Below are 24,950 nucleotides of genomic sequence, written 5' to 3'. Positions count from 1 at the left end.
GGGTGACTGGCAATAAGTGTTGAAAATTTCAGGTGTTCTGCACACCAATTTTTGTTTTTCTCTGGATTTTTCGTGCAGAATTTTTTCATCAATTCTGCATTGTAAATAGGTTTCCTTACAACAAATTTAACGTTCTTTCTGGTGGCACAAACCAGGTTTTTCGGAAGTTTATAAGTAATTTAGTGAAACTAAGTCGAAAAATTAACAAAAAAACCTTAAATTACTTCTTTACCGTTGAGATTTTTATACCAGATGAGGACACGGGTTTATAGGAAGTTTTTTTGTTGCATATGGTGAGTAGAAACATCTCCTGACATTTTCGACACTTATTCCAGTCTCTCTGTATATATAATGTTAAAATGTTAACAGAAACGAAAAGATGCTTCCAAAGTAATGTTAAAAAGCTCGATTTTGCAAAAAAACCATTTGGATTAGCATTAAGCACCCTTTAAAGCTCTTAAATTTGAATTTTTATAGCAAACAAAAAATAAACACGTTTGGCTTGATTATAGCCGGGGTAATGTTTTCCCTCTGTGAAAAAAATTTATGACACTTCTGGACTTTATTCAAATTCGATGTTATGGCAACCGTTGGAAAGCTTAGTCTCTTCTTTCGTCCTTTGTCAGCAATATGGAAGTTTTATATCAGGATGAATGAGAAAAATAGGCTGGATTCGACCAAAACTCTACAAACGTTTCACTTCATTTCTATTCTAATTTATGTACGTAGACTATGTTTGAGGTTTTTAAACACCTATAAATGGATCATTAGAGTTGTCAGTTATCACCATTGTTGTGATTGTTCGGAAAATTGTAAGCATTTGGCAGGTAAAAAATTTGAGTTTAAAAATAAAAATATTTGTATTCAGGGTTTTTTTATAACGTGACCAATGGATATCAGCATTGTTTCTTGCTTAAAAAATGTAATTTAACCTATTTTGCTACGTCGTTCGGTCACAAAATGCCTCTAATTATATATTATATTTTGATGGGTAACGCGAATTGATCATTTTTTATAATTGAGCAAAGTAGATTATTACTAATCCATTTACGTTTTCGTAGTCAATTGACCAAGTTACTTCTTTAAATCGATTAATTATTCTTTCTAAGGTCTTGGTTGAGATAAAAAAGTCAGTGTCACGAGCGGGATTCGAACCCACGACCTTCGGCTAAATACGTCGCTACTCTACCACTTGAGCTATCAGGTCGTGGGTTCGAATCCCGCTCGTGACACTGACTTTTTTATCTCAACCAAGACCTTAGAAAGAATAATTAATTGGAATTGTGGAAAATGGCAAAATGAGGGAAAATTCGAACGGTTGTAGGTTGAGATGGAGAGTTGGTGTCCGAGACGATCGAAGTCACGATAGCTCAAGTGGTAGAGCAGCGGTGTATTTAGCCCAAGGTCGTGGGTTCGAATCCCGCACGTGACGCTGACTTTTTTTTATCTCAACCAAGACCTTAGAAAGAATAATTAATTGATTGAAAGTAGATTAGTACCTCATTGTAACGTCAATTAGGTCAAATTTCACATATATATTCTTAATTACTAGGCTGTTTAAAGCAAACCTGAATATTTTCCAATCAAAAATTATCCTGCGTTACTTAACTTAGTCATTTGGTTTTTATAACTTTTTTCAATGTAATCTCATTTAATACGATCCTTCGTGTTATTTTCTAATCCTACATTAAAAAATCGACAAATATACACTAAAACACAAAAACCGGACACTCGTATTTTGTTATTTCAAACTATACGTATTTTAAAGTAAACCAAATTAAACGAGATGACAAATTCATGATTTTAATAAAAATTATTTAATTATGATGTGTTGAAAGAAAATTCACCAAAACAACAGAAAATCATTTAGTGATAGATTAAAAAGTTAAGTAACAATTTATTACCTGGTTTTGCTCTTAATAACGCGTGTTACTTAACTCTGGCCTTGCGGAGGTCTTAAGTCTAGAGTAAATAAACGGTCGTATGTCGTCTTGTAACACAAAATCCCATTCTTCAACAGTTTGAAGCTGTAACCCGACTCTTTATCGGGTCCCAAAGTGTTCCGTAGGATTCATGTCAGGAGAACGTGCTGGTCAATTAATTGTGGTAATCCCTACAGCCTCCAAGTAATGGGTGCGGTCTAGCTAGATGCGGTCGAGCATCATCCATTAGCATGAAGTTGTCCCCAGTAAATGGAACGAATGGGACCACTTGAACTTCCTCCATGTACCTTAGTGCAGTTCAAGATCCATTCTGTATAATAAACAGTTCGGTACAGGCATGGACGTTGATTCCACCTCATAGCATAACTGACTGTCTTTGAGAAAGCTGTGACTCACGCATGTCACATGAAGCAACGCATTCCTCCACGTCTTCTTCACAAACGGGACCGTTCATCTGATTGCCAGAAACCAAAAAAAAATATTCTTTTCAGGGTTGAAATTCCTTTTCAGTGGTGTAAAATTCATAGTGGGCTTACGTTTAAAAACACGAAGTTTTGTTCCTGAAACTTGTCACAAGGTCTAATGTGTTTTAATAGGGTATTAATTTTTTCAACAATTAAAAATTCCTCTTAGTTAACGGGAAAATTTACTGTAAGGCTTAAATTTACACCCTTTATAGATTTTTTAAACTTCATTTTGTTAAATAGACGTTTATAAATAAATCAGCAATATCGAAAAGAAATACTTGGCTTTTTATTTTCATTTGCAAAGGGATTCGAGTGAAAATCGGAAAATCGATTTTAATCGAGAAGAACATGAAAGCGATGCTGGTCTGGTGGAGGTGCTGCCATTGATCCGTGCCTCTGAATGGCGGAGCATGTTGGTTCTCACAGGGGAAATACACGGCCGGCCTCGTCCTCATCAGTTAAGAAAAGTCGAGACGATCGATTTGTGTGACTATGTTGACAGCAGACAGATGTTTGAGTTTACGAACATCGTCTTACGATCTACTGTTGACCGTGCAACCAGATAGATTTTCTTAATTGACATCAACAAACCCCTCCCCAACACCATAATCATGATTTTAGATAAAAAAATATTTTTATTTTATTACGATATATACTTCAATTCAACTTTTACTCCTAAAGTCAAACTAATTTAATACATAAGCAAAAGCTTTAGTAGAGAAATTCAGGCAACGCGGATTGCTTTTAAATGGTATAAAACGAAAACTTTGCCTTGAACATACTTAACCGGCATTTAATATTTAAAGTCTTCTCACGTTTTAGGGAAATTTAAAAGAGGGCAAAGCCCTATGATAGTTTGATGTCTTTGCTCCTTACGAAAGTTAGGGTATTCAATTTCAAAAGAATTTCCTACTTTAGAATAAAACTATCACACAGCTGATATACTTAAAATGACTATCGCCCTTCTCTAGATGTGGCCGTTATAACGTCATAAAAACATTTACAGTCGTTTTCTTATTAATAATGTAAACAAGTATTAAATATCAATAAGCACGTAAACAATTAAAAATAAAATCACTTAGGGCACTGAATTTTGAGCAATAAAAACATTCTAATAGCATCAGCAGAATTGGATGAGGTCCATGGTGTTACGAAGTCTTGTAGGAAGATTCGTGTATATGGGGAATTGTTAAAACACTTATCTCATATTACACCGTGCGGTTTTCTTCGATATCAAGTGAATCAGGATGGAGGTTCATGGTGTGGTGAAGTACCTTTGAAGGTGGATTCGACTACTTGGGATATCTTTAGGACTCTAAGGTCGTATTGAAGCATGGGGTTTGTTTGGATATCAAGTGGATTAGGGTGGAGTTGTAATTTCTTTAAAAGGATACGTTTACTTGGGTACTGCTGGGATTTTTAGGTCGCACTTAATTGTTGAGTTGCTTGGATCATCAGTATTAGCATAGAGGTAGGTCCAAGGTGCTGTGAAGTCTTTTGTATGAAGATACAATTTATCGGAGTATTGGTAAGATTTGTAAGTCATATTAAATATAAAGCGGCTTTCATAACCAATAGGTTAGATGTAGTGATTCTTTCTAAGAGAATCGATTTACGGGTACTGTTGGTATTTCAGGTCGTATTGAAACGTGGAGTTGCTGGTGTGCAACTGCTGCTGAGAGCTACAGTGCATTAGAATATAGGTCAATGGTGTTATGGTGTCTTTAGCATGAGGATTCCATTATTCGGCGTACTGTTAAGATTTTAGGTCGTAATGAAAGTGAAGTTGCTTGGGTCACCAGAGGATTAGGGTACAGATACATGTCATGGATTTGTGCAGTCTTTTATAGGAGTAATCTATTATGGATTTCTGTTGAGAATAGGTAGGATAAGTAGATTAGGGCGGAGGTCCATGGTATCATGAAGTCTTGGAGGAAGATTCGTCTATTTTGTCGGATACCGTTGTAACTCTTGGGTTGAATGAAGCGTGGAGTTACTCGTGTGAACTGTTTGGATCATCAGTGGAAGACAGTGATGTGGAGAACTGTATGACTTTGAGAACTGTTTTAAGGTTTTTAAGCCAGATTGAAACATTAACCAGTCGTGTTGATTAGATCCTCATTAAACTAGGGTGGTGGAGGTCCAAGATGTTGTGGCGCGCGTTGTAAGAGAAATCTATTTAGAGGTACAGCTCATATTTTTATGTCGTATTGAAGCCTAGAGATACCGGTGTGCACTGCTTGCATCATTAGTAGGTTAGGGCGGAGGTCCACGTTGTTACAAAGTCTTGTAGGAGGAGTCGTCTATTTACGTAACTCTTAGGTCGAATGAAGCGTGGAGTTACTCGTGTGAACTTGGATCACAGTGTACAGGTATACCGTTTTCTGGAGTCTTTTGTATGGTGGTTCGATTACTTGGGAGTAGTGATAGGATTTTAAGATCATGTTGAATCATGGACTTTTTTGGATCATCGCATTAAGTACAGGTCAGTGGTGTCGTGTTGGAGGAATCGAATACTTATGTATGTCATATTAAAACGTTCAGTATGAATCATCAGTATATGCGATGCTGGTTCGTAAGGATTTTTATATCAGAGTGAAGTATAGAATTGTTTGACGGATTAGGGTGTTGTCAATTAAAAAAACTGTACGTCTGTTTTATGCGTTTTGTTACTACTTGGACTGGTTAAAAAGTATTTCGACAGTTAATTTCAAACGGCAGTTATCCAGGTCAGTTCATCCAGACGTTGGGACTTAGTCCAGTCAGAAGATCCGTAATTCTGGTTGTCTTCCTCTTAGGGAGAATTTTCGCAGGGTTGAGTTGGCAGTAGTAGCGTGAACATTGAGAGGTGGGGGCGGCGGAGAGGCGGCAGTCGAGATCAGTGTGATTGAGTCGGCAGCCGGGCGAGGGCCGTCCCTCCCAGATGGCGATCAAATAATCTTGCTCGACGCTTCGCCCACACGGTCAGTCGTCATTTGTTATAAAGTCATTTTCTGCATTGAATTCTCTGTCTGGCGAAAGTAAGAGCCGATTCTCTCCTCCTCTCGACCACGAACCTGGAAGACGTCCACTCGGCTGATTCCATGCCATTCCTCCAGTTTCCTATTCTATTCTTGTTCGTACACGCTTTTCTGTTTAACCATTGGATGGAAGTCCGCCCCCTGACAACCCTTTCCTCTTATTGATTTACGCTTTGCCTTATTTTAATTTTCAACATTATTTAAACGAAATAAATTATTTTACGGCATCGGGCAAGGAGCATGCGCCTTCAGTGCCGCATTTCACCTCACTCGCCCAGCAGTGTTTCCGGTATTCTAAAAATACTCGCAATTTTCCCTTTTCCTATGTTGATTTTCTTCCGTACCGTGGGCTGTGCACGAAAGGAGGCACTTGTCCCTTTCGGGCCGATCCACGGAAGCTCCCGGGGCTCGGCTTTTCAATGTTTCACGGTTACCGGATCGATACGTCCGTCTGTGACTTGTTGGATTATCCAGGAGGATGAGAGGAGGAGTCTCGGCCGAGTGTGTGAATGAGTGAAAGGCAAGATTCATTGGGCCCAATTTGCGCTGTTTAATCGTGTCGTATGTCCAGATGCCCGGATTTTCTCTAACCGAGCGATTGGTACTAGTTCCAATAGTTACATCTTGAAAAGTTTTTCGTTTTACGAATATACAACGTTAAATTTCTGACAATCCATAAATACATCATAATCAAGTTTCAATTTCTTAAATAACATAATTTTTATTTATGTTAAGAGAGCCGGTTCGGTTTGATTTAATCGGGAATCTAGTTGTCATTCAAAGGAGTACAGGTCAAATATTGACTGCTTATTATTTCACAAGGGTATGTAGCCAAATCGCGTTGTCGTTGTTCAGATGTGGGTGATATTTGTTTTCAATTTTGTACCTACTTGATTGACATGATTGTCGAGTGTTTTTATTTCCTATTCCTAGATATCACCATAACCGTAATAAGTGGTTATTTAACCAATTTTCAAACGATTTTATAGGTGACTTCAGTGTTACTCTAATAATCCTTAAAATACCGAGAGATTTTAGCCTTTTTCAAAACAGCATGTGTACAAAGTAGAACAGATGGGAATGACATCCCCTTTTAATTCGTACCTTTGGATATTTGACAGTCAGAGAAGTTGGATTATAAATCATTCCGAACTAACTTCACTTCTTTGATTTTTTTTCAATTTGTAAGGGTTATAAATTTCGTAACGGCTTTAAGTAAAGGTTGTAAAAGGTTCAGAGTAGTAAAAGACGTTATTCGAAAAGAAATTAATAAGTATCGATGGGACAATGAATCTTGAGAGAGTAATTGCGTACGTTCCGGTCGAGTGCTTCCGTTCTTATCAATGGAACTCGTCAATGGACAGATGAGCGGCGTTGGGCTTTTGGTGAAGACGTTCACTCCACGTCGGAGGAAGCGTGGTGAGAAGAAGTTGGAACCGGTCGAGACAAAGCCCCCGGATTTGGTCGCCACCTGCTGCGACGACCCTATCACTCCACCGCCAGCCTTTCTTCCACCTGGCCACGTCAAATCAGGTTTAAAAATTATTATTTACTTTTAGTGTTTATTTGGTACACAAGTTTATTTTTTCGAGTACGATTTGTATAATTCATTTGTAATTTGTGCCCAGGTTATAATAGAAAATGGCCGAGTATTGATCGTTAAACAACGTTTCGCTATTATCACGGCCGTCTCCGAGTTCTACCTGTTCTACTTTACCTGGTACCAGTGATTTTTAAAGTTCTGGTTTAACCACCGAGGAAAATCCTAGCATTGATTTTATGATATCCTGGTCCGTTTGTCCTCTTTTCTCTCTAAAACTACGTCAAAATTGGTATAGACTAGGAATATTTGGCGAAATAACAAAAGTCCTATCTTAGAGAAGTGTAATTTATTCTTGATCTATACAGGGTGATGACATAACACAAACCGTCTTCACAAGACAAATGTAAACCCAAAAAACGAATTAGGAATGGCCAAACCTTGAATATTTGCAGAAGTGTTTTAACAAAATCTTGAAAAGAAATATTTTCCCGAAATTCTAGTAGACAACAACATAAAGATACCCAAGGGCAACTAACATCATAAGAGGTGACAGAGACACAAACCACCCAGAGACAAAATGGCAGTAATTCGGATCCATTTAGTAGACCACTTAACTAACGACAAACACAAGCAAGAACTGAAATAATAAAAAAAACATAGCACACGACCAAACCATAGACATAATTAATAAACCAGTAAACAAAAGAAGTACACAAAACGACACACGAAAAAAAGTCTTCATTCGCAAACGTAAGATAAAAAGACATTTCACAAATCAGGCCTAAAAGATTGCGCTAAAGAACAAACAAATTTGGAAAAATCCTGAGGCGAAACATCGACAGGATGTTGACCCATCAGAAAAAACAGCATATGTATATACAATAACAGGAAGAAAAATAAAAATAGATTTGAAGAACATATAAGGTCGTTTAGGTACAAAATATATTAATCGGGATTATAAAAACTAAGTATGCTTATCCAACTTTTTATTTGGGATATTAACAAGTTGGAAAAACTTGCGAAGTTTTTATAATCCAGATTCTTATCCATATCCAACAAAAAGAAAAGCAAGATATATTCATCGGATTTGTCACCGTGCAAAATAGCGGCCTGGACAGCAGCGCCATGAGCTACTGCTTCGTGAGGGTTGATTTGTTCAATTCCTTGTCATTGAAGAAATTTGCGGAGTTTCTGTACTTTTGGAATACGGGTGGAATCTCCGACGAACACATGTCGTGAATTTGGGCTTTGTCAATTTTAGTATCTCTGAAGGATTTTTCTACCGGTTCTGAACAGTTCGGCGTTCAGCTCTTCAAACCTGGCCCTTATGATCGATGTCCATTCCTTCGTAGAAGGAATCGATTTCAATACTGGCCTGGGTCGAAATCTTCACCTCCCAAATGAGTGTCTCCAGCTGTGGAGTAGACTTCGAAACTACCATATAAACACTTAAATACTTCCCCGAATTTATGGAAATACACATATTCACATAGTAAACATCATTTTCAACAATTCAATAACAACTAATACTACTAATACTATCAAACCTGGACTCCTTAAAAGCAAACAATCCTCTACGGAAACTACCTTATCCTAAGAGCTGACACAAACCACCCAGAGACAAAATGGCAGCATGCAAATCCATATGGTAGACTAAAAATAGGTTACTGACCTAGAGAGAAATAAAAAACACACTGAAACAATAAAGCACCCTAATCACACGCAGCAACTACAACATAGACTCAATCAATAAACTAGTACACAAAAGGAATACGCAGAAACAAAACAACACCCCAGAAATGGACTGCATTCACAGACGTAAAAAAAGACATACAAACTATATTTTTAGCTAATTAGGCACTAAAGACCGCACTTACGACAACAAACAAAGAGGCAAAACATTAAGTAGGCTGACCCGTTAGCAGCATACACATTAACACGAGTAAAAATTAAAAACATATAAGGTCATTAGGTACAAAATACGACACAGCGAGAAATGGCGGACCTGTATATAATCAAAGACGATCGAACCGAGAATAAATTGTTTAACTAGTAGATCAAAAAATTTTCTTCAAACCAGGGAGATTCGATGAAACGGGGGGGATATGAGTCCGAGGTTATGTTGTACTTCACGACTTAACGGTCTGGCTGGTTTAGCCTAGGCGTTACGCCTTTTTCTTCAATCCTACCTAGTACTGTAATTGGCTTCAAGTCCTTGGTTTATAACCTTAGCTAATTTATTTTATTTTATTATAAAATGTTGAAGATAGAAAGTATTAGAATAAGTTCATGTTTAACAGAAAAGAAATGTGCTCAAAATCTCTTAAAATATTGTTTCTTCAATTGCGTTACATTTTATCATGAGATCATTTTACCACTTGTTTAACCAAGTTCTCTTTACTTTATTACATAACATAAACAATATTTATCTCGTCAGATAATAGTGAATCGGTTAGAATCCAATACAGTTAACATTTACATTTGAACTTGTTTGACTTTTGTTTCAGAATTGAAGAAGGAGAAAGGTGAAGGAGAATCAAATGGGAGCTGCAGAGGGAATGATGACATACCTCCACCGATGCCATCCACGAAGCCAGAGAGGCCTTCATCGCTTGGACCCAGCAAGTTGACAAGGAGGCTTCTCTGCTATCATAATGATCTATACACATCCTCACCGACCCTTCCGAACAGCCTACCACCGCACACAGGTGATTACAATTCTGTAAAATTAAATAACTGCTTTTCAATATTATCATACATGTTGAAAAATATAATGTATACATACATCTATAATAGATTTTTTTAAGTTGCAAGTGAAAATGTAACTTTTTGTTGTCAATCGTTAAATTATAAGCCGTTATGTTGATTCTGTACCTTAGATCTCCGATTTGTTACGTTGTAGGTTGTGACGATGGCTCCTTACCGTTGGAGAGCCCTGTACCTGGAGAACAGCATTTGACGCTCTCTGAGCTCCCTGAACCACCCATTCCTGTATCAGAAATAGGACCTATACCTCCCCCTCCAATGTTCAGTAATATTTCACACCCGTTATCTAGTGACCTCACTGACTACCCTTACGAAGGTAATTTTACCACTGTGTCAAACTTAAACACTTTAAGCAAGATTATTAAAGAATGATTTTTTTTATATTGTCAATTGTAACTTTGATTTTTAAATAGATTCGATTGAGAATGAAGTTTATTCTGAAGGCGAAGGCTCTGAATCAGATGAAACTTCATCACTTCGACTAAGCCAACCGAATCCAAGTATAGATACTACGAGGGTGGAAGAAATACCAGCTAAAGAGCCCAAGTTTCACGCAGTGCCATTAAAGTCTGCCCTTAAAAAACCTCCAACTCCTACCCAAGAGTCTCCACAGCTACAAATGAAGTGAGTCTCTTAATTTTATTGTTTTTATTTTACAAAAACTAGAGAAAGATAAAACATGCAAGGCAAGTAGAAATAATTTATGGCTTAGTCTCATCCCCCGCTCGCCCTGGTAATAATTTTTTAATCTCTATTCATTCCGTTTGAAATGTTCTGTTGAAATCCATCCTGCAATCTGTTCACACTTGTAGAAAAAATAATGCCATCATTTTAAAACTGACAATTGAACAATTACTTAACTCAAGGTTTTTTTTTTATAATTAATCACCTAAGGCAAATTAATAGGTGCCTTTAAAACCATATGTCATGATTAATTTGTTAATTAGTGGATGAATTATTATTTAATTATAAAATTATTTCATAAACATAAATTAAAATTTTTTTCACAAGAAATGAGAATAAATAAAAAGTTTTAATTCAACATTATTTTACGCACATTTCATTTCCTTCCATCTATAATAGTTGTATTTACTTCATAAATTGAAATATTTTTCATAAAATGTACTTATTTACAAAATGTTACTATATTCTGATTTTAATGACTAATTTTGTTGTTATATCTCACTCTGGTAGTACGTTGAACCCTTATTTGTAAATGAGATATAAACTCCTGTACCATGTAAATATTAACCTAGTTAGGATAACTCCAGCAATATTTACTCAGATAAATTTTGTTTGGTTATTAAACAATTGGTTATCAACAATGCTAGTAATCCATTCGTCCAGCTGCAAATGCAGAGTGCAATTGCGCCTTGTTATTCACAAACTTGCAAATTGAAAAAACAAAATTTTTGGTGAAAACCATTTTCTTTGTTCTGTTGTTGCTGCAGAAGGCCGCCACTTCGACCTAGGATAATAATTTGGTAATTGACAATTATTCAAATTTAAAACCACCTAAGATTTTTAATTAAAACAAGTTCAGATCACACAAATAAATTGAAAATAAATGGAACAAACCAAAAAAATTGCCTTTGCATTATTTTTTATTGTTATTTTTTATTTGTTTATATTTTTTCCAGCAAACGACCAGTGAGATTTGGTTTGTCACTAGCTTGCACACTTGAAAACAAGGAGAATGCAAGGCCTTGTGATGACAATGAGGGTAGCGACTCTTCAGGTGATGGTGCGATCCTTTACAGGGATGACGATCCAGAAAGTAAGTTTTAAAAAAAATTGAAAACAAACCACAAACTAAAGTTATATTTTAATTACAGGTAGGTTAGCTGCAAAAATAGCCAGGAAAGATAGTCTAGCCCTGAAGCTGGCATTGAGGCCAGATCGGCAAGAACTCATCGACAGGAACATTCTACAAATACAGACTGAAAAGGAAAGGCAGGAAACCAAAGAAGCAGTAGGAGCAAAACTGATAAGGTAGTTCAAATAAATCTCATTACTCCGACCTGAATCTTGAAATTCAACTTGATATAAATTCTGCAGGAGGCTTAGCATGAGACCAACACAGGAAGAATTAGAAGAAAGAAATATTTTAAAAAGTAAGCGTCAAGAATTTTGCAAGTTGCATTCACTTTGAACTAAACTATCATTATTATTACTTTAGAGCAAACTGCAGCCGAAGAGAAAAAACTGAAAGAAGAAAAGAAACGAATGTTACTTCGAAAACTAAGCTTTAGACCTACTGTTGAAGAACTGAAAGAAAAGAAGGTTTGTTTGGCAAAGAATTCACATCGACTCTTGATTAACTTGTAACATTTACAGATAATCCGATTTAATGATTACATCGAAGTGACTCAAGCTCACGATTATGACAGGAGGGCTGACAAACCTTGGACGCGTCTTACTCCAAAGGACAAGGCGGCGATTAGAAAAGAGCTTAATGAATTTAAAAGTTCTGAAATGGAAGTTCATCAGGAAAGCCGACATCTCACAAGGTAACTTCCAAAACAGGCAAGGTTTGATCAAAATTTTTCAACAAAGTGTCACAACCAAATCTGACTAAATTTGTCCAATTTTGGCAGTTTTTGCTCAATTTATCTCTATTTAAAAAAAAAATTCAATATTATATTTTCAGATTTAATTTAAATCTTCTGATAGTTCAACCACTTATTTATCTTTTAAGTCTACTGAGCTCTGTCAATTTTACTGTACTTTTGTTATTTATTATGGGACAACATCAAACTAAGGCCAATGACGTAGTGGTTTTGGCTGAGGCGTTTATCACCTCAGTTGAGCATAACTGTCAATGGCAAGAAGTAAATTTACCGATTTTTTTAAACAATGATTAATTCCATAAAAAGCCAACAAGTGGTTGAATGAAAAATTTTCAAACAGGTGGTACGTACTGCTGCATGTGTCAACACAGTGCTACAACTATAGACAACTCACCGTCTCTGTTTTATAAATGCTTCTGTCAAAATTCGGGTCTGTGCAAGGGTTCGGAATGAGCATGTTAGGTTTTATGGAATGCGTCTGTATTGACGTCTTTTAGTTTCAAAGACAATTGATTTTGGAGGTTTCTGTGGATACTAAGGAGCTTTGACTGACAATGGTTCAAAGGATTTTGGACTGAAGATTGAACCCCTGGTTCAATTCCCAAACCACACAATTCAATTCAGTATGTCCAGATTGGTTATTGTAATTATGAGGCATTTGTTTTGTCTCTTAGTACGCTTTTGATCTGTTGTCAAGCAGTCTTTTTATATCAACTGTTCAGCTCTATTATTTAGAGTTGAATGTAGAGGTTCCAAGTATGTGAAGTCCTAAATGGAAGGCGTCATTGGTTCCTGCGGCAAGAACAAAGTTGTAGTAGATTGGTGGTATGACAAAGGGTAAAGGTTATTTGCTGGGATTTTATTTCATCCCTAACCTTTTGAATCCAATCCTCTCTTGAACCATTTTCCAAACAGGAGAGAAAGTGTTGACACTCATTACTGTCAGTAAAGATAAAGTAAAGGTCCTGAGAATTTTTTCTCAAAAACACCGGGACCTCAAGGGTTTCACTTTGTTGTTGAAATAGCGTAATAAAAAAATTACTTTTAAAAATGAATAAATAAACGGAAACGGTCTTGGAGGTTTCTGGAAAACTGATTCTGGGTTTGCAAAAGGATGGCAGTATCGATTCTATACTTAAAAAATTATGATCCAGGATAAATTAATTGAAAAGGTCCATTGCTCCATTCCATTCCTATTACCAACAAATTTACCTCCTTTTTAGAGCTCTTGACAATAACTTTAGAATTTAGATAGAAATAATTGCAAAAAGGCGTACATTTCCTCAAATAAAACTAAATGAATAAAAACAACAGGACTTTTTGGATGACCTTGTATTTATGATATAATTAAAACTTTTTTAAAAATTAAAGTTTTGTTGATTGAAAACTACAAAGCAATTCTGTACTTATTGAGAGACAAAATGACAATGTTCACTAAAGGAGTTGAAATTATTTTTCAGGTACCACAGACCATGACGTTTGGCGGCATCAGCAATTTTTAGATGTACAGTATTATTTACCAAGCTAATGTATATACCATACATGCTAATGCTACCTGCACCAGTGTAGAGCCTCAAAATAATTTTTTTAATGTTTGTATATAACAATATATAAATTATATAGAATAAGAAGACACCATTCCATCTATAGGAATGGTTAAGTAGTGCGATTACGCACCCTACAACAGCTCTGTATAGTCAGAGTACAATGTTTTTAATGTTGTTATTAGAAATATTTGTATCTTTCGTTTTTGTATATTAAACAAAGGAAAAGTTTTAAAACGATTTTGGCAATGTTTGCTCAGTTCGTGTAAACATCCCTAAAGCAAGAAAATTCTAAATTTATATTTTCAGATTTAATTTGTATCTCGTCCGTCTGGACGTTTAGCTTAAAAGAGGGAATTGTTGCAAATTGACTATGCCAAATAGTGCAATCACTTGTATTTACAGGACTGTAGGAAATGACTTCACGGACTGGGTTTTGCCATGTTCACCTTGCAAATATAATAATTGTGATAATTTTGGCAGAATGTGATATAATTTAATACAATTTTGTTCATCCGTCATATTGTCATAAAAGTAAATCTATCGAGATAGGTTAATATGATTTTATTTATCATAATACCATTTGTTGTTTATTATATTTTTTTATTAATTTATTATTTTGTTTTGTTTGGTTTTCCAACCCTTTGAAATGATAATTGACCGCTAAGTACATTTAGTTCTATATTAGAGAAAGTTTTAACTAAAATATGAAATACATATTTTAATTGTCTTTTTTTTTAAAGTTTACTAAATTGTATCACTCTAACTTTTGTCTTTAAATCAAATTTAGATATAAAAACGTGAAGGTTTTTGTTTTTTATAAAAACAAATATTAAATAATTTTGTGCAATATCATATATTTTCAATGTAATTTTTGATAATTAGAAATGTTTATTCTGAATAGAAGTATTATAATAAATTGTAACACGAGTTCTATAGATTTACTTTTAAAACTAGAGAAAATATGTTGAAATGCCTTTTTCAACAATACTTCTATACTTTTATATTTTCCCTGTATAGAATAAAAATATTAAAAAATTTAAAAAAAAAAGGAAAAAAGAGAGATAATGGACAACTCAGATTTGTGAGGGAACCTACTTCCTATACCTTTTTATACATTATTTCTGTAAATATGAAATAAAAGACAAATTTTTTCCAATTGTTCTCTTTTTATTTGAAATCCAAGATTTTCACACAATCATTAAATTATCAGATAAATGTAATTCATTTTATTTAATATACCACAAATTGTATGCAAGTATGGATCTGGAAAAACCTACACAAATTTTTTATGGCATCTCCATTGTACTTAGAGCGAAGGGTAGGAAAAGATGAGTATTGAACCCAAAGATGTATGGATATACACAGTGGTCATTAGACCATGATAGCCTATGAATCAATGGTTTGGTGAACAGAGACATAACAGCAAGTGGCTCCAGACAAGCGGGATTCACCAAATTTTTTATATATTATATATAGTTTCTATCTGATATATATAATAATTAGTTATATATACTATATATTATATATAGTTTGACCCACTGGTTGAAGCGCTAGTTACGAGTTAGCGAATGAAGCTTTTCGACTAGATCAACTTGATCTCGTGTAGCAATCTTGTTAAAAATTGGGTCAATTTTCGGTGGGACATCAAAGACTCGTTGGACACATTTTCAGGAGACGACGAATCGAAAAATGTGACCCAATGGATTCAGGAATTGGAAGATATGGCGAACCTATGCATGTGGGATGATATTCAGAAAATCATCTATGCCAGAAGGTTGCTGAAAGGTTCAACTAAACTGTACATAAAATATACGAACGGCACACAGACTTGGAAAAACTTTGGATGAAAAAAATTGGATGAATTTTCACCTAAATTGGACTCGAAGAAGGTTCACAAAATGTTAGTTTTTCGACGCCCAAGATGCAATGAATCCCCGAATCAATATTTATATAAAATGTTGGGCATTGTCAAGCTGGGAAACGTCAAATTGAAATGTGTTTTCAAATGCATTATCGAAAACCTTAAAGACAGCCCCATGCAAAAAACTATCCTGTGGGGCGCAACGATGATCCAGGAATTCAAACAAAGATGAGTATGTTTGAAAATTTAAGAAAGGCAACGGTAAAGTACATACAAAGACGACAATCCGGTCGAGACGATGATCAGCCAAAATCACATCTCCCACTGACTAAAATTTGCTACAATTGTGGAGCAAAGAACCACGAATCTTGGGCCTGCCCAGACAAGGGAAAAGGCCCAAAATGTTTTAAATGCAACAATTTCGGGCACAAAGGAAAAGAATGTCCAACCCATTCAGGAAGAAGCCCATTAAATCCTATGACGTTAACAGTTACTTCACCTAACGATTCAGTTTACGGAACTACCATGACAGTTCGCATAGAATTAGGAAATGAGTCAGTCATGGCTTTACTAGACACTGGATCAGACTTATCAACATGTTCAACAAATGCCACAAGTGTACGAGGAATTGGAAGTGAAAAGATAAAGACCCTTGGTATAACTATAAGCACAGTTCACATCGAGAATGATCAGTACGATGTTATTTTCCATATAGTCGATGACCACATAATGAACTAACTACCCAATGCTTTTAGGAAAACTATTTATTTCCAATGTTGCCTTCCAAAGAGTCCCAAAAGGGGGACGGATCGTGGGTATCAAGAAAAACAAAGAGGACAATGAATTCCAAATCTATTGCATAAATCAAGACGTGGTCATGGTAAATCCATCCATCCAAAATTCAGTAGCATGGTTCTCAGTTTGAAAGAACAATACCATGAGATGCCGATAAAAACTACAGGGCACTCTCAACACGACACGCAAGGATGGCACAATTACACAGAAGACAAACACTTTGAGCCCTAAAGATGATCTCAATAAAAGATCGAAACGTTGGCACGATAAAGAAAATGTTTTTCTGAAACCTACATCACACCCGACCGCATCTCACGATATCTGAATAACTAAAAAACTACAGATGTGAAGCTAAGACTACTGATATCCCGGTGGATAGACCACGACAATTGGCTCTGGTAGAGAGAGAAACTATGGAAAAGCAAGTCAAGGAATGGCTAGAAGATGGATATACAACACTCGACATCCGAATATTTAGTCCAGTAGTACTGGTAAAAAAGAAAAATGGGTAAGTACGTTTGTGTGTAGATTACAGGAGGCTGAATAAAAAGATCCTGAGAGATTGCCATCCATGCCCATTAATGGATGATCAAATCGATCACCTTTTTGGGGCAAAAATATTTTCAATGCTTGACCTCAAAAATGGATATTTCCATGTACCTGTGGATGAAAATCTACACGTTGTAAATACACCTCATTTGTCACACACAATGGACAATACAAATTTTTGAAAACACCATTCGGGCTCAGCAACTCGCCTGCGGCTTTTACACAATTCATAAATAGAGTCTTTCAAGATATGATACAGAAAGGTATACTTCTTTACATTGACGATGTAATCATTCCAGCACAAGACAAGAACGAAGCTGTTACAAAATTGAAGTTGGTTTTACAACAATGTGAAGAATATGGTTTAAAAGTAAACTGGAAAAAATGTACTTTCTTCAAATCATCAGTGACATATCTGGGACATAAAATCAGCTATAATCATATCTCACCATCGGATGACAAAATAGCTGCTGTTAAAAAGTTCCCAATTCCATAGACAAAGAAGCAAATACAGAGCTTTCTTGGGCTCACTTGATTTTTTTCGCTGATTCATTAAGGACTACGCTCTTATAGCGAGACCACTATCAGAATTGATGAAGGAAACCACACAATATGTTTTTGGAGATGAACCGAGACACGCTTTTGAACAGCTAAAGACAAAATTAACCTGTGACCCACTGTTAAAAATATTTGATCTGAATGCTCAAACAGAATTGCATACAGAAGGAAGTTCTTTTGGGTATGGAGCAGTTTTAATGCAGATCGACTAGGAAGACCGAAGAAACCTCTCCCAGTCACTTATATGAGTAAAAAGACGACTCTTCAAGAACAACGTTACACGAGCTATGAACTTGAAGTGCTCGCAATCGTCAGTGCCCTCAGCAAATTCCGTGTATAGTATACTTGCTAAAAAGGAGGTTTTAGATAGTAACAGATTGTGCCGCGTTCTACTTCACGGACCTTTTCCGTTAATGTGCCTCCGCCCACTCGCGCTCGGTGACAGGGATTGAGACAAAGGTCAGGTCTCTGGGCTTCCGCTCTTATCCTATGTTATCTTGTGCTTTGAGTCAAGGTATATAATTATTGGGTTGTCCGGAAAATAATGCAGGATTTTAAGTTTTCATNGTATGGGAAATTATTTTGATTAAAGAACATTGCTTTAAAGTAACTAGTTTCTTTTTTTTTGTTTAATACCAAAATCCTGCATTATTTTCCGGACAACCCAATATATACCATTGTATTGTATGTATTGGCGTATTGTGTCGTATACCAGTTGACAAAGAACTCGGTTAAATAAAATGAACTTTCTGGCACCATACGACGCCGTCAAAACCAAGGAATCGACAGTTCGTTTCCTTCAGGAAAGGGAGTTCTTCCATTAGCTGTGCGAAGTATAGGACACGACGCGAGGCTGCATTTGACAGGATCTCGTGACAAGTGGAGGTGCTACAAACGTACAAGCAAGGCGGAAATGGCGTTAAAAAGTAACATTTATTTAACTGGCACAAGACCAACCATATTCGACCATTGTGCTGTTCATATACGCTTGGGCATACGAAATACTAAATAGTAAGCGTTAAATTTTATGAAAGAGAGTGAAGTATAAAGCATAACATGTTCGTTCATTGGTGCAACTACATGCACGAAGTCTGTTCGAACTTTTTTCGTAGACATTCGAGCATTGGTGGCGCCAGTTGCACTGTGGAAATTGATGAATCACTGTTTTCGCGCCGGAAAACCAACACCGGGAGAATCTTACCATAGCAGTGGATTTTTGGTGGCATTTGCTGCGAAACGATAAAAAGTTTTCTAGTCGCCGTTTCGGACAGATCAGCTGCCACTTTCATCCCCATAATTTGGGATCGGATCGCTGCTGGGTCTGTCAACATCACGGATCAGTGGAAGGCATATGAAACATTATCCCAGGATTCTAGTTTCCGCCATATGACAGTGAACTGCTCTTTCAATTTTGCCGACCCGACCACCCGTGCACATATGAGTCCATTAAGAGTGTATGGGGAAAAGCAAAGGCGAGGAACAAATGGCAGTGGAGTACCAGCCGAAGTTTATTGGGCTCCTATTTATGCGAATTTATATGGCGGCAGTCATCTACGGCAAGAATTATGCATGTTTTCGAAGACATCCTTAGTGAAATAGCTGAATTCTGGCCCCCAGGGACTCAAATGTGATTTCCTTTATTACCAATTTATACTCTTAACTATTATTACACGAATTACCTAAAATAAAATGTTTCAGTATTTATGATTTTTTTTAAAGGAGCTTTTCCTTAAGTGACCGGAGAGAGATCTTAGCGGTCCAGTGGGGCGGAGGCACATTAACGGAAAAGGTCCAACTTCACCATTGCTTAACTAAGTATTTATGTTATTAGCTTAGTTTAAATAGTAAATTTTATCAGCTTCTATTAAACATATAAATACTCAATTAACACAATTTTTTTCGAAATGACAAATTTGTGTCACAGGCGGGATTCGAACCCACGATCGTACACAGTCCCCCTAATCTAGTAAAATCGTTAATTAAAAGTGTTTCTACATGAAGCCGCGATTTGCTTGTAATTAGAATAAAATTGGTAGTCGAAATGAGAAGTTTGTGGCATGGGCGATCGAAATCACGGTAGCTCAAGTGGTAGAGAAGCGGCGTATTGAGCCGAAAGTCGTGGGTTCGAATCCCGCTTGTGACACTTTTTCATTTCGAAAAAAATTGTGTATGATTAATTGAGTATTTAGTTTAAACAGTTTCTTCTACACTTTGAAAAACATCCATAATCTACCCAAGCCTAATTCCTGTCTTTTGCTAAAAAAAAAGGGTAAAGGTTTAACATGTGCGTAACTAAAATCAACCATATCCTTAATTTATTAAAATTAATGTATCCAAATTTTACAATGAAATACTTCATCTTCTCCGGAACGCAATTAAAACAACGTAGGTTGAAAGTCAATTTATCCTCTAAGCGATTTCTGGTTTTCGAAGTAATCTATAGCTTTGGAAAATAATCTTCAGAGGGAACAGATGTGCCACAAAGGCAACAAATTAGACAACTGACAGGTCTCTTTCATATCAGAAGAATACGGGTCATTCCCTATTCACAAAAGTGTAAATTAGGAAAAACTGAAAAATATTATAAAACATCGACAGGCCATCATCGATGGTAAAAAAAATCGACAGAGTAACATGGATGTTGAAAACATCGGCCGCCTACATCGATGTTTTCTAAACATCGACCATCGATGCTCATCCCTAGTATGAAGTTACATAGTATCATCTAAATAATACAGAATACAGATGGTGAAAACATGTTGACTCTCATAGGTACAGCAGAGTTGCCTGTAGGTGACAACAGGTATTAAAACTTAGTTTAAAACCTAGGGTTAAAATCAACTTAATATATATAATTTATGTAGCTTAAAACATGGTACCACGCTTATACCATGTTTTAAGGGTTTTTTATATTTTACCTTGTCTGTTGGGTTGCTACAATTTTTAAAAATATAAGAAAAAATTAAATAAATAATGATTTTTTTTTTTTTCATTTAAACTTGGAGTTGAATTCTGATGTTAGGTCTTCCTGATCTGCCAACTCTCGAAGTTCAGACTTATCACTGTAGTTTTGTAGAATCCCTATAGCCGTACTTTGGAAAATGCACTTTTCCTTATAAAGCTGAACCTTGATGCCTCATTGTGGATCTCCTTGGGTATGAGAAATGTCCTACCGATGTGGCTTTATCGTAAACAGGCTAACACTTTACATTTGGAAAAGATATGTGCCGATGACTCAGGTTCCTCCTGTCAGAGCCGGCATGTTTCCTCCTCAGCCTTGCCCATGTTCTTAAGGTGATAGCTAAGAGGGCAGTGGCTGGTATAAAGTTCTATAATCCTCAAATCCTGCCTGCAGAGAGAGAGGAGTTCTTTTGCCTTTCTTTTTGAGATGTTTATAAATCTCTTAGCCTCATACCAGGAGTGTCTGTTCATTGTTACAGTTTTTCTTTCTCAATCCATTTTTCCAGTTCCAACTTAAGCACACATACACCAGAATACTTAGTTGTGGTTCTGGTCCCATGGGTGAAAAGGCTTTGGCTAGTTAGTCAGCCTGTTCATTTCCTTCTATGCCCTCCCAGACAAGTTTGGAGTTGAAAGCATACCCATTTAGTGCCTTTCTGGCTACCTGGCTGTCTGAGAGTATGAATATTTGTGCACCGGCAAGATCTGCAGGGTTGTTTCTGCCACTCCGAGTCTACTTAGGAGCCACAGTATCCAGTTAGCAGTCAAACTGCTACTATTCTAGAACTAACATGTCCTAGATTTAGTAGTCCTGCGATGTCCCTTTGGTGAACTTTTCGCAGGCCTCTTTCCCTAAGGACTATTCTTAATCCATTGCCTGGTGGATCTATTTTTGGCAGTTTGGTAAGCCAAAAGTGATTCAGGGCCAATAGACACTCTCATCAAACTGTCCTTGGCCAATTTATCGACCTCTTCATTGCCCCTCTGCCAAGTGTGCCCTCGTACCGAGGCAAGGGTAATTTTGTTGTTTTCCTCAATGTCTGACAGGGCTCTAATGCAACCCCAAATGATTCTGGACTTTATTACAGATGCGGTAAGTACCCTCATGGCCTGGCCGTCTGAGTAGATGACTATTCTTCTATAATGATACCTTTTCCTAGATTTCTTAAATGTCCTCAGCACAGTGTTCAACAGCCTCAGATGAATTTTAGTCTTTGGTTTATTTCCATAAATACCAGCTCTTGGCCCATTCTCGGTTTTAAATGTTGATATGGTCGGCATTAAATGGGAACCTTTTTCTCCCAGTCTGCTCTATCAGGTTTTATTTGAAATTTTTTTATTCAGTCTGAATTTAGAGGTCATGGAAATCAACAGGCATCCCTAGAACCCTGTCTGTCTGAAAATGTAGCCACTTACCTGGTAATGCCATCAAAAACATTGATTAAATTTACTTTAAAGACTCGATGCAAATGTTCTGAAGAAATAGTACATAGAATTGTAAAGAAATAATCAAAATCACTGTCTGCCATGAGTTTTTCATATCTATTTAACAGTAGCATGTGGGTAGCTTCGAACTTTGACTGCTTGATCCTAATTTTTCATGTTTTGTTGCAATCTTTCTTGAATTCAATTAAAAACAGGCCTTAATACTAACTAATATAAATTTGGAAGCATACAAGGTTTTATAAACAAAACAATATTTGTATGTAATATTTATTAATTTAAAACTGTTTGAACTAAATTGAAGGTTTTGGAAGTACATGGATATATGGATCTCCAAGCCATTCTTCTACTTGCGCAACTGCGGCGGTGTTGAGTTTATATTCCTCAACTTCGAGCCTTACTTCTGCTCGGATTTCATCAGGAAGTTGCAAGCCGAAAAGGAAAACATCACGAGCTACAACGATCTCAGGGATCGCATCAAGTGCATCGAGGCTCAGCTCATTACTCGCGAGGCCTCCGTCGCCAACTTGGCTACGAACATCTCCACCCAGAGATATCTCATGGTCAGAATCGCATATCTTAAAAATGGCCTCTATTGTCCTGATCTCGTCGAAACAATAAATTGCAGTAAGTCCAGCCTTATAAAATAATCATTTTAATTCTCTCTAAAAAGAGGTTGCTTTATCAGGCTTGTTATAAATTTCTGATGTTAAAAAATGTATCATGAATTCAGTACAATTTATTATTTAAACAATGGGAATTCAAGTTCAAAAGGACAAAAATAACCAATTTGTCTCATATATCTGTATTGAAAGTACTGGTATTGAGATGTATTATTTATTTAAAAACCACACTAGATTTCCTGAAGAATCAAGTAATCTTCACAAAAGCGTTGAAGAAATATCAGTCGTATAAGGAACTGCACTGCTATGAGGTGGGACTTAACAGAAACACCATAGAGTTCTATGTGCCGGATTTTTACGCTGACTGCGAAGAAATGAAAAGGCTTTGTAAAATAATGTGCACCAAGGTCAGACTTTGGAAATCGCAGGATATAAGCAACCATCAGCAGATCACCACTCATAAACTCGTACAGCCTGAGCCTTACATAGAGCTATACAACAGGCTAAAGAAGAAATATGCAGAACCTGTTATGAAGGTATTTTTCATGACTTATTATTGTAACATTAATAAGATATTTAGCAAATATTTTAGATGTGGACAGAATCAACAGATCCTAAAAAGGCAATTCATCAGGCTATATCTATTGCAACATACCTTATACTTATCTGGGGAGAGAAGCGTCAAACTTTCATCGATCTTGGGTGTGGAACAGGCCTTCTCGTTCATATACTCAACAGTGAGAATCACAAAGGAAAAGGGTTGGATGTCCGTTCAAGGAAAATTTGGGCATTATACCCACCAACTACTGTGCTTGAAGTACGTTTTAATTTTATATTAAAAAAAAAAAAAAAAAAAAAAAAAAAAACTAGTAAAGAATTGAATTTTTCAAGGAATCAACGATTTCCCCTACAGATGTTTATCCAGGTGTTGACTGGTTGATTGGAAACCACTCGGATGAATTGACACCCCTCATACCACCAATGGCTGCTAAGAGTTCGTTCAGGACAAATTTCTTCTTACTGCCATGCTGTACATATGATTTCAATGGCAAGAAGTATCAACGGTTCGACGTCGAGCAAAGCCAGTACAGGAGTTATCTAGACTATATTGAGAAAGTGTGTGAAAAGTGCGGTTTTGTAGTAGCCAGAGATAGAATGAAGATACCGTCGACAAAAAGGATCTGCTTTGTGAGCCAGGGGAGGAATTACAAAGAAGAAGAACATGAAGAAAACGTTAAAACAGTTGATGAGCTTTTGAAGGAGAAATGTCAAAAGTTCGATGAAAATAGTGGCACCTGGGTAACCGACGTGAAATCGCGTGAGGCCAAAGAAAAGGTCAGAAACTGCACGCAGCTCGATAAAAATCTAGTCAACGACATCGTTTTAAAAGTGGCACAAATGATCCTAGAATCCCCACGCGCCGATTCGTCCTGGAATGAAGGGAATTTTATCTCCATTCGAGAAATTATAAAAAGTATTCCTCCAGAGTGGTTGGCCAAGCTCAAAAACGAATGTGGTGGACTTCAGACTTTGTTGAGGAATCAGCACTTTTTATTTTTGATCGTTAAGGGTGAAGTGAAGTTCCGGAAGCCCGTAGAGAAAAACCCTCGTCCAACCACCTGGAAGCAGAAGCAGTGTTGGTTTTTTAAGAACCACCCTCAGTCCTGTCCTTTAGATGATGATAAATGTTCCTTCATACACGAAAAATGATTTTTTTTTTCTATCTAAAGAAAAGAAAAACTGTATAATATTCTTACAATGTTTATACTTATTTAAAAAAAAAATATATATATGTTTGTAAATAGAGATGAATAAAATTTTTAATTTCTCTAAATTCTAGTTTAATAATCACTCAAAATTGAAATTCAAATGATTATTAGAATAAGTTAATGATAGTTAAACCTCGAAAGAAAAATAGGTGGGTTAGGGACTGTGGTCGCCAAGTGGTTAGTGCGTTCAACTCTTATTAGTCAAGTTAGTGGTTCTGGTTTTGAACCTTGGCATAGCCCGTGGCTTTTCAGGGCAGCAGCTGTTCTCATATGAGATGAAACGCACCGTTTTCTATTGGTTATTATTTGTCTCCACTTTTATAAAACCTTACTGTGAAGCATTTTTTAGTTTCAATGTGAAACCTGCTTTCAAACGATAAGTACTGCACTGGTATAGCAACATTGACGCCTCAGAAAATTGACTGAACATTTTTAACCAACTTTTTTGATTTTTAAAGGTAAGATTGGATTATTTTTACATTAAATAAAATTAAAAAAAAAAATATGGATAGACTGATAAATGCTAAATATTTTG

At 36.3% G+C, this 24,950-nt stretch overlaps 2 protein-coding genes across 6 annotated transcripts in view; both read left to right on the top strand.

Moving 5' to 3' along the window:
* Positions 1–15,012, top strand: part of LOC106672170 (phosphatase and actin regulator 4) — a 107,588-nt gene extending 92,576 nt beyond the window's left edge. For 3 of the 4 annotated variants that reach the window (XM_014403370.1, XM_014403372.2, XM_014403369.2), the window contains 10 exons: positions 9,481–9,681; positions 9,876–10,055; positions 10,153–10,363; positions 11,191–11,223; positions 11,380–11,516; positions 11,575–11,731; positions 11,798–11,853; positions 11,919–12,022; positions 12,077–12,249; positions 13,770–15,012. In XM_014403370.1, coding sequence (XP_014258856.1) covers positions 9,481–9,681; positions 9,876–10,055; positions 10,153–10,363; positions 11,191–11,223; positions 11,380–11,516; positions 11,575–11,731; positions 11,798–11,853; positions 11,919–12,022; positions 12,077–12,249; positions 13,770–13,785 — 1,268 coding nt within the window. In that variant the 3' untranslated portion in view covers positions 13,786–15,012. The remainder of the gene's footprint in view (positions 1–9,480; positions 9,682–9,875; positions 10,056–10,152; positions 10,364–11,190; positions 11,224–11,379; positions 11,517–11,574; positions 11,732–11,797; positions 11,854–11,918; positions 12,023–12,076; positions 12,250–13,769) is intronic. The other variant, XM_014403371.2, reaches the window with a different exon arrangement.
* Positions 15,013–20,321: 5,309 nt separating this feature from the next.
* Positions 20,322–24,414, top strand: LOC106672282 (probable tRNA (uracil-O(2)-)-methyltransferase). Of its 2 annotated transcripts, none has more exons than XM_014403591.2 (5): positions 20,322–20,422; positions 22,328–22,650; positions 22,881–23,182; positions 23,239–23,463; positions 23,538–24,414. In XM_014403591.2, exons 1-5 carry the CDS (start codon positions 20,376–20,378, stop codon positions 24,354–24,356), a joined length of 1,716 nt encoding a protein of 571 aa, XP_014259077.1. In that variant the 5' UTR covers positions 20,322–20,375; the 3' UTR covers positions 24,357–24,414. The 2 variants fall into 2 exon arrangements, with proteins under 2 accessions (XP_014259077.1, XP_024084370.1); XM_024228602.1 differs by having other exon boundaries at positions 20,387–20,408.
* Positions 24,415–24,950: the final 536 nt, after the last annotated feature.

The sequence above is a fragment of the Cimex lectularius genome, unplaced genomic scaffold (assembly GCF_000648675.2).
Source record: "Cimex lectularius strain Harlan isolate CLEC.00 unplaced genomic scaffold, Clec_2.1 scaffold17, whole genome shotgun sequence".
Classification (NCBI taxonomy): domain Eukaryota; kingdom Metazoa; phylum Arthropoda; class Insecta; order Hemiptera; family Cimicidae; genus Cimex; species Cimex lectularius.
The sequence above is the reverse complement of the archived record's forward strand: the minus strand, read 5'-3'. Positions and strand labels throughout refer to the sequence as shown.

Bases quoted from the DNA above. Each gene is read 5' to 3' on its own strand.
- LOC106672282 (XM_014403591.2), top strand. From the start codon at position 20,376: ATGTTGACTCTCATAGGTACAGCAGAGTTGCCTGTAGGTGACAACAG. The intron at 22,651-22,880 runs GTAAGTCCAGCC...AAACCACACTAG, and splicing joins CGTCGAAACAATAAATTGCA to ATTTCCTGAAGAATCAAGTA. The intron at 23,464-23,537 runs GTACGTTTTAAT...GAATTTTTCAAG, and splicing joins CACCAACTACTGTGCTTGAA to GAATCAACGATTTCCCCTAC.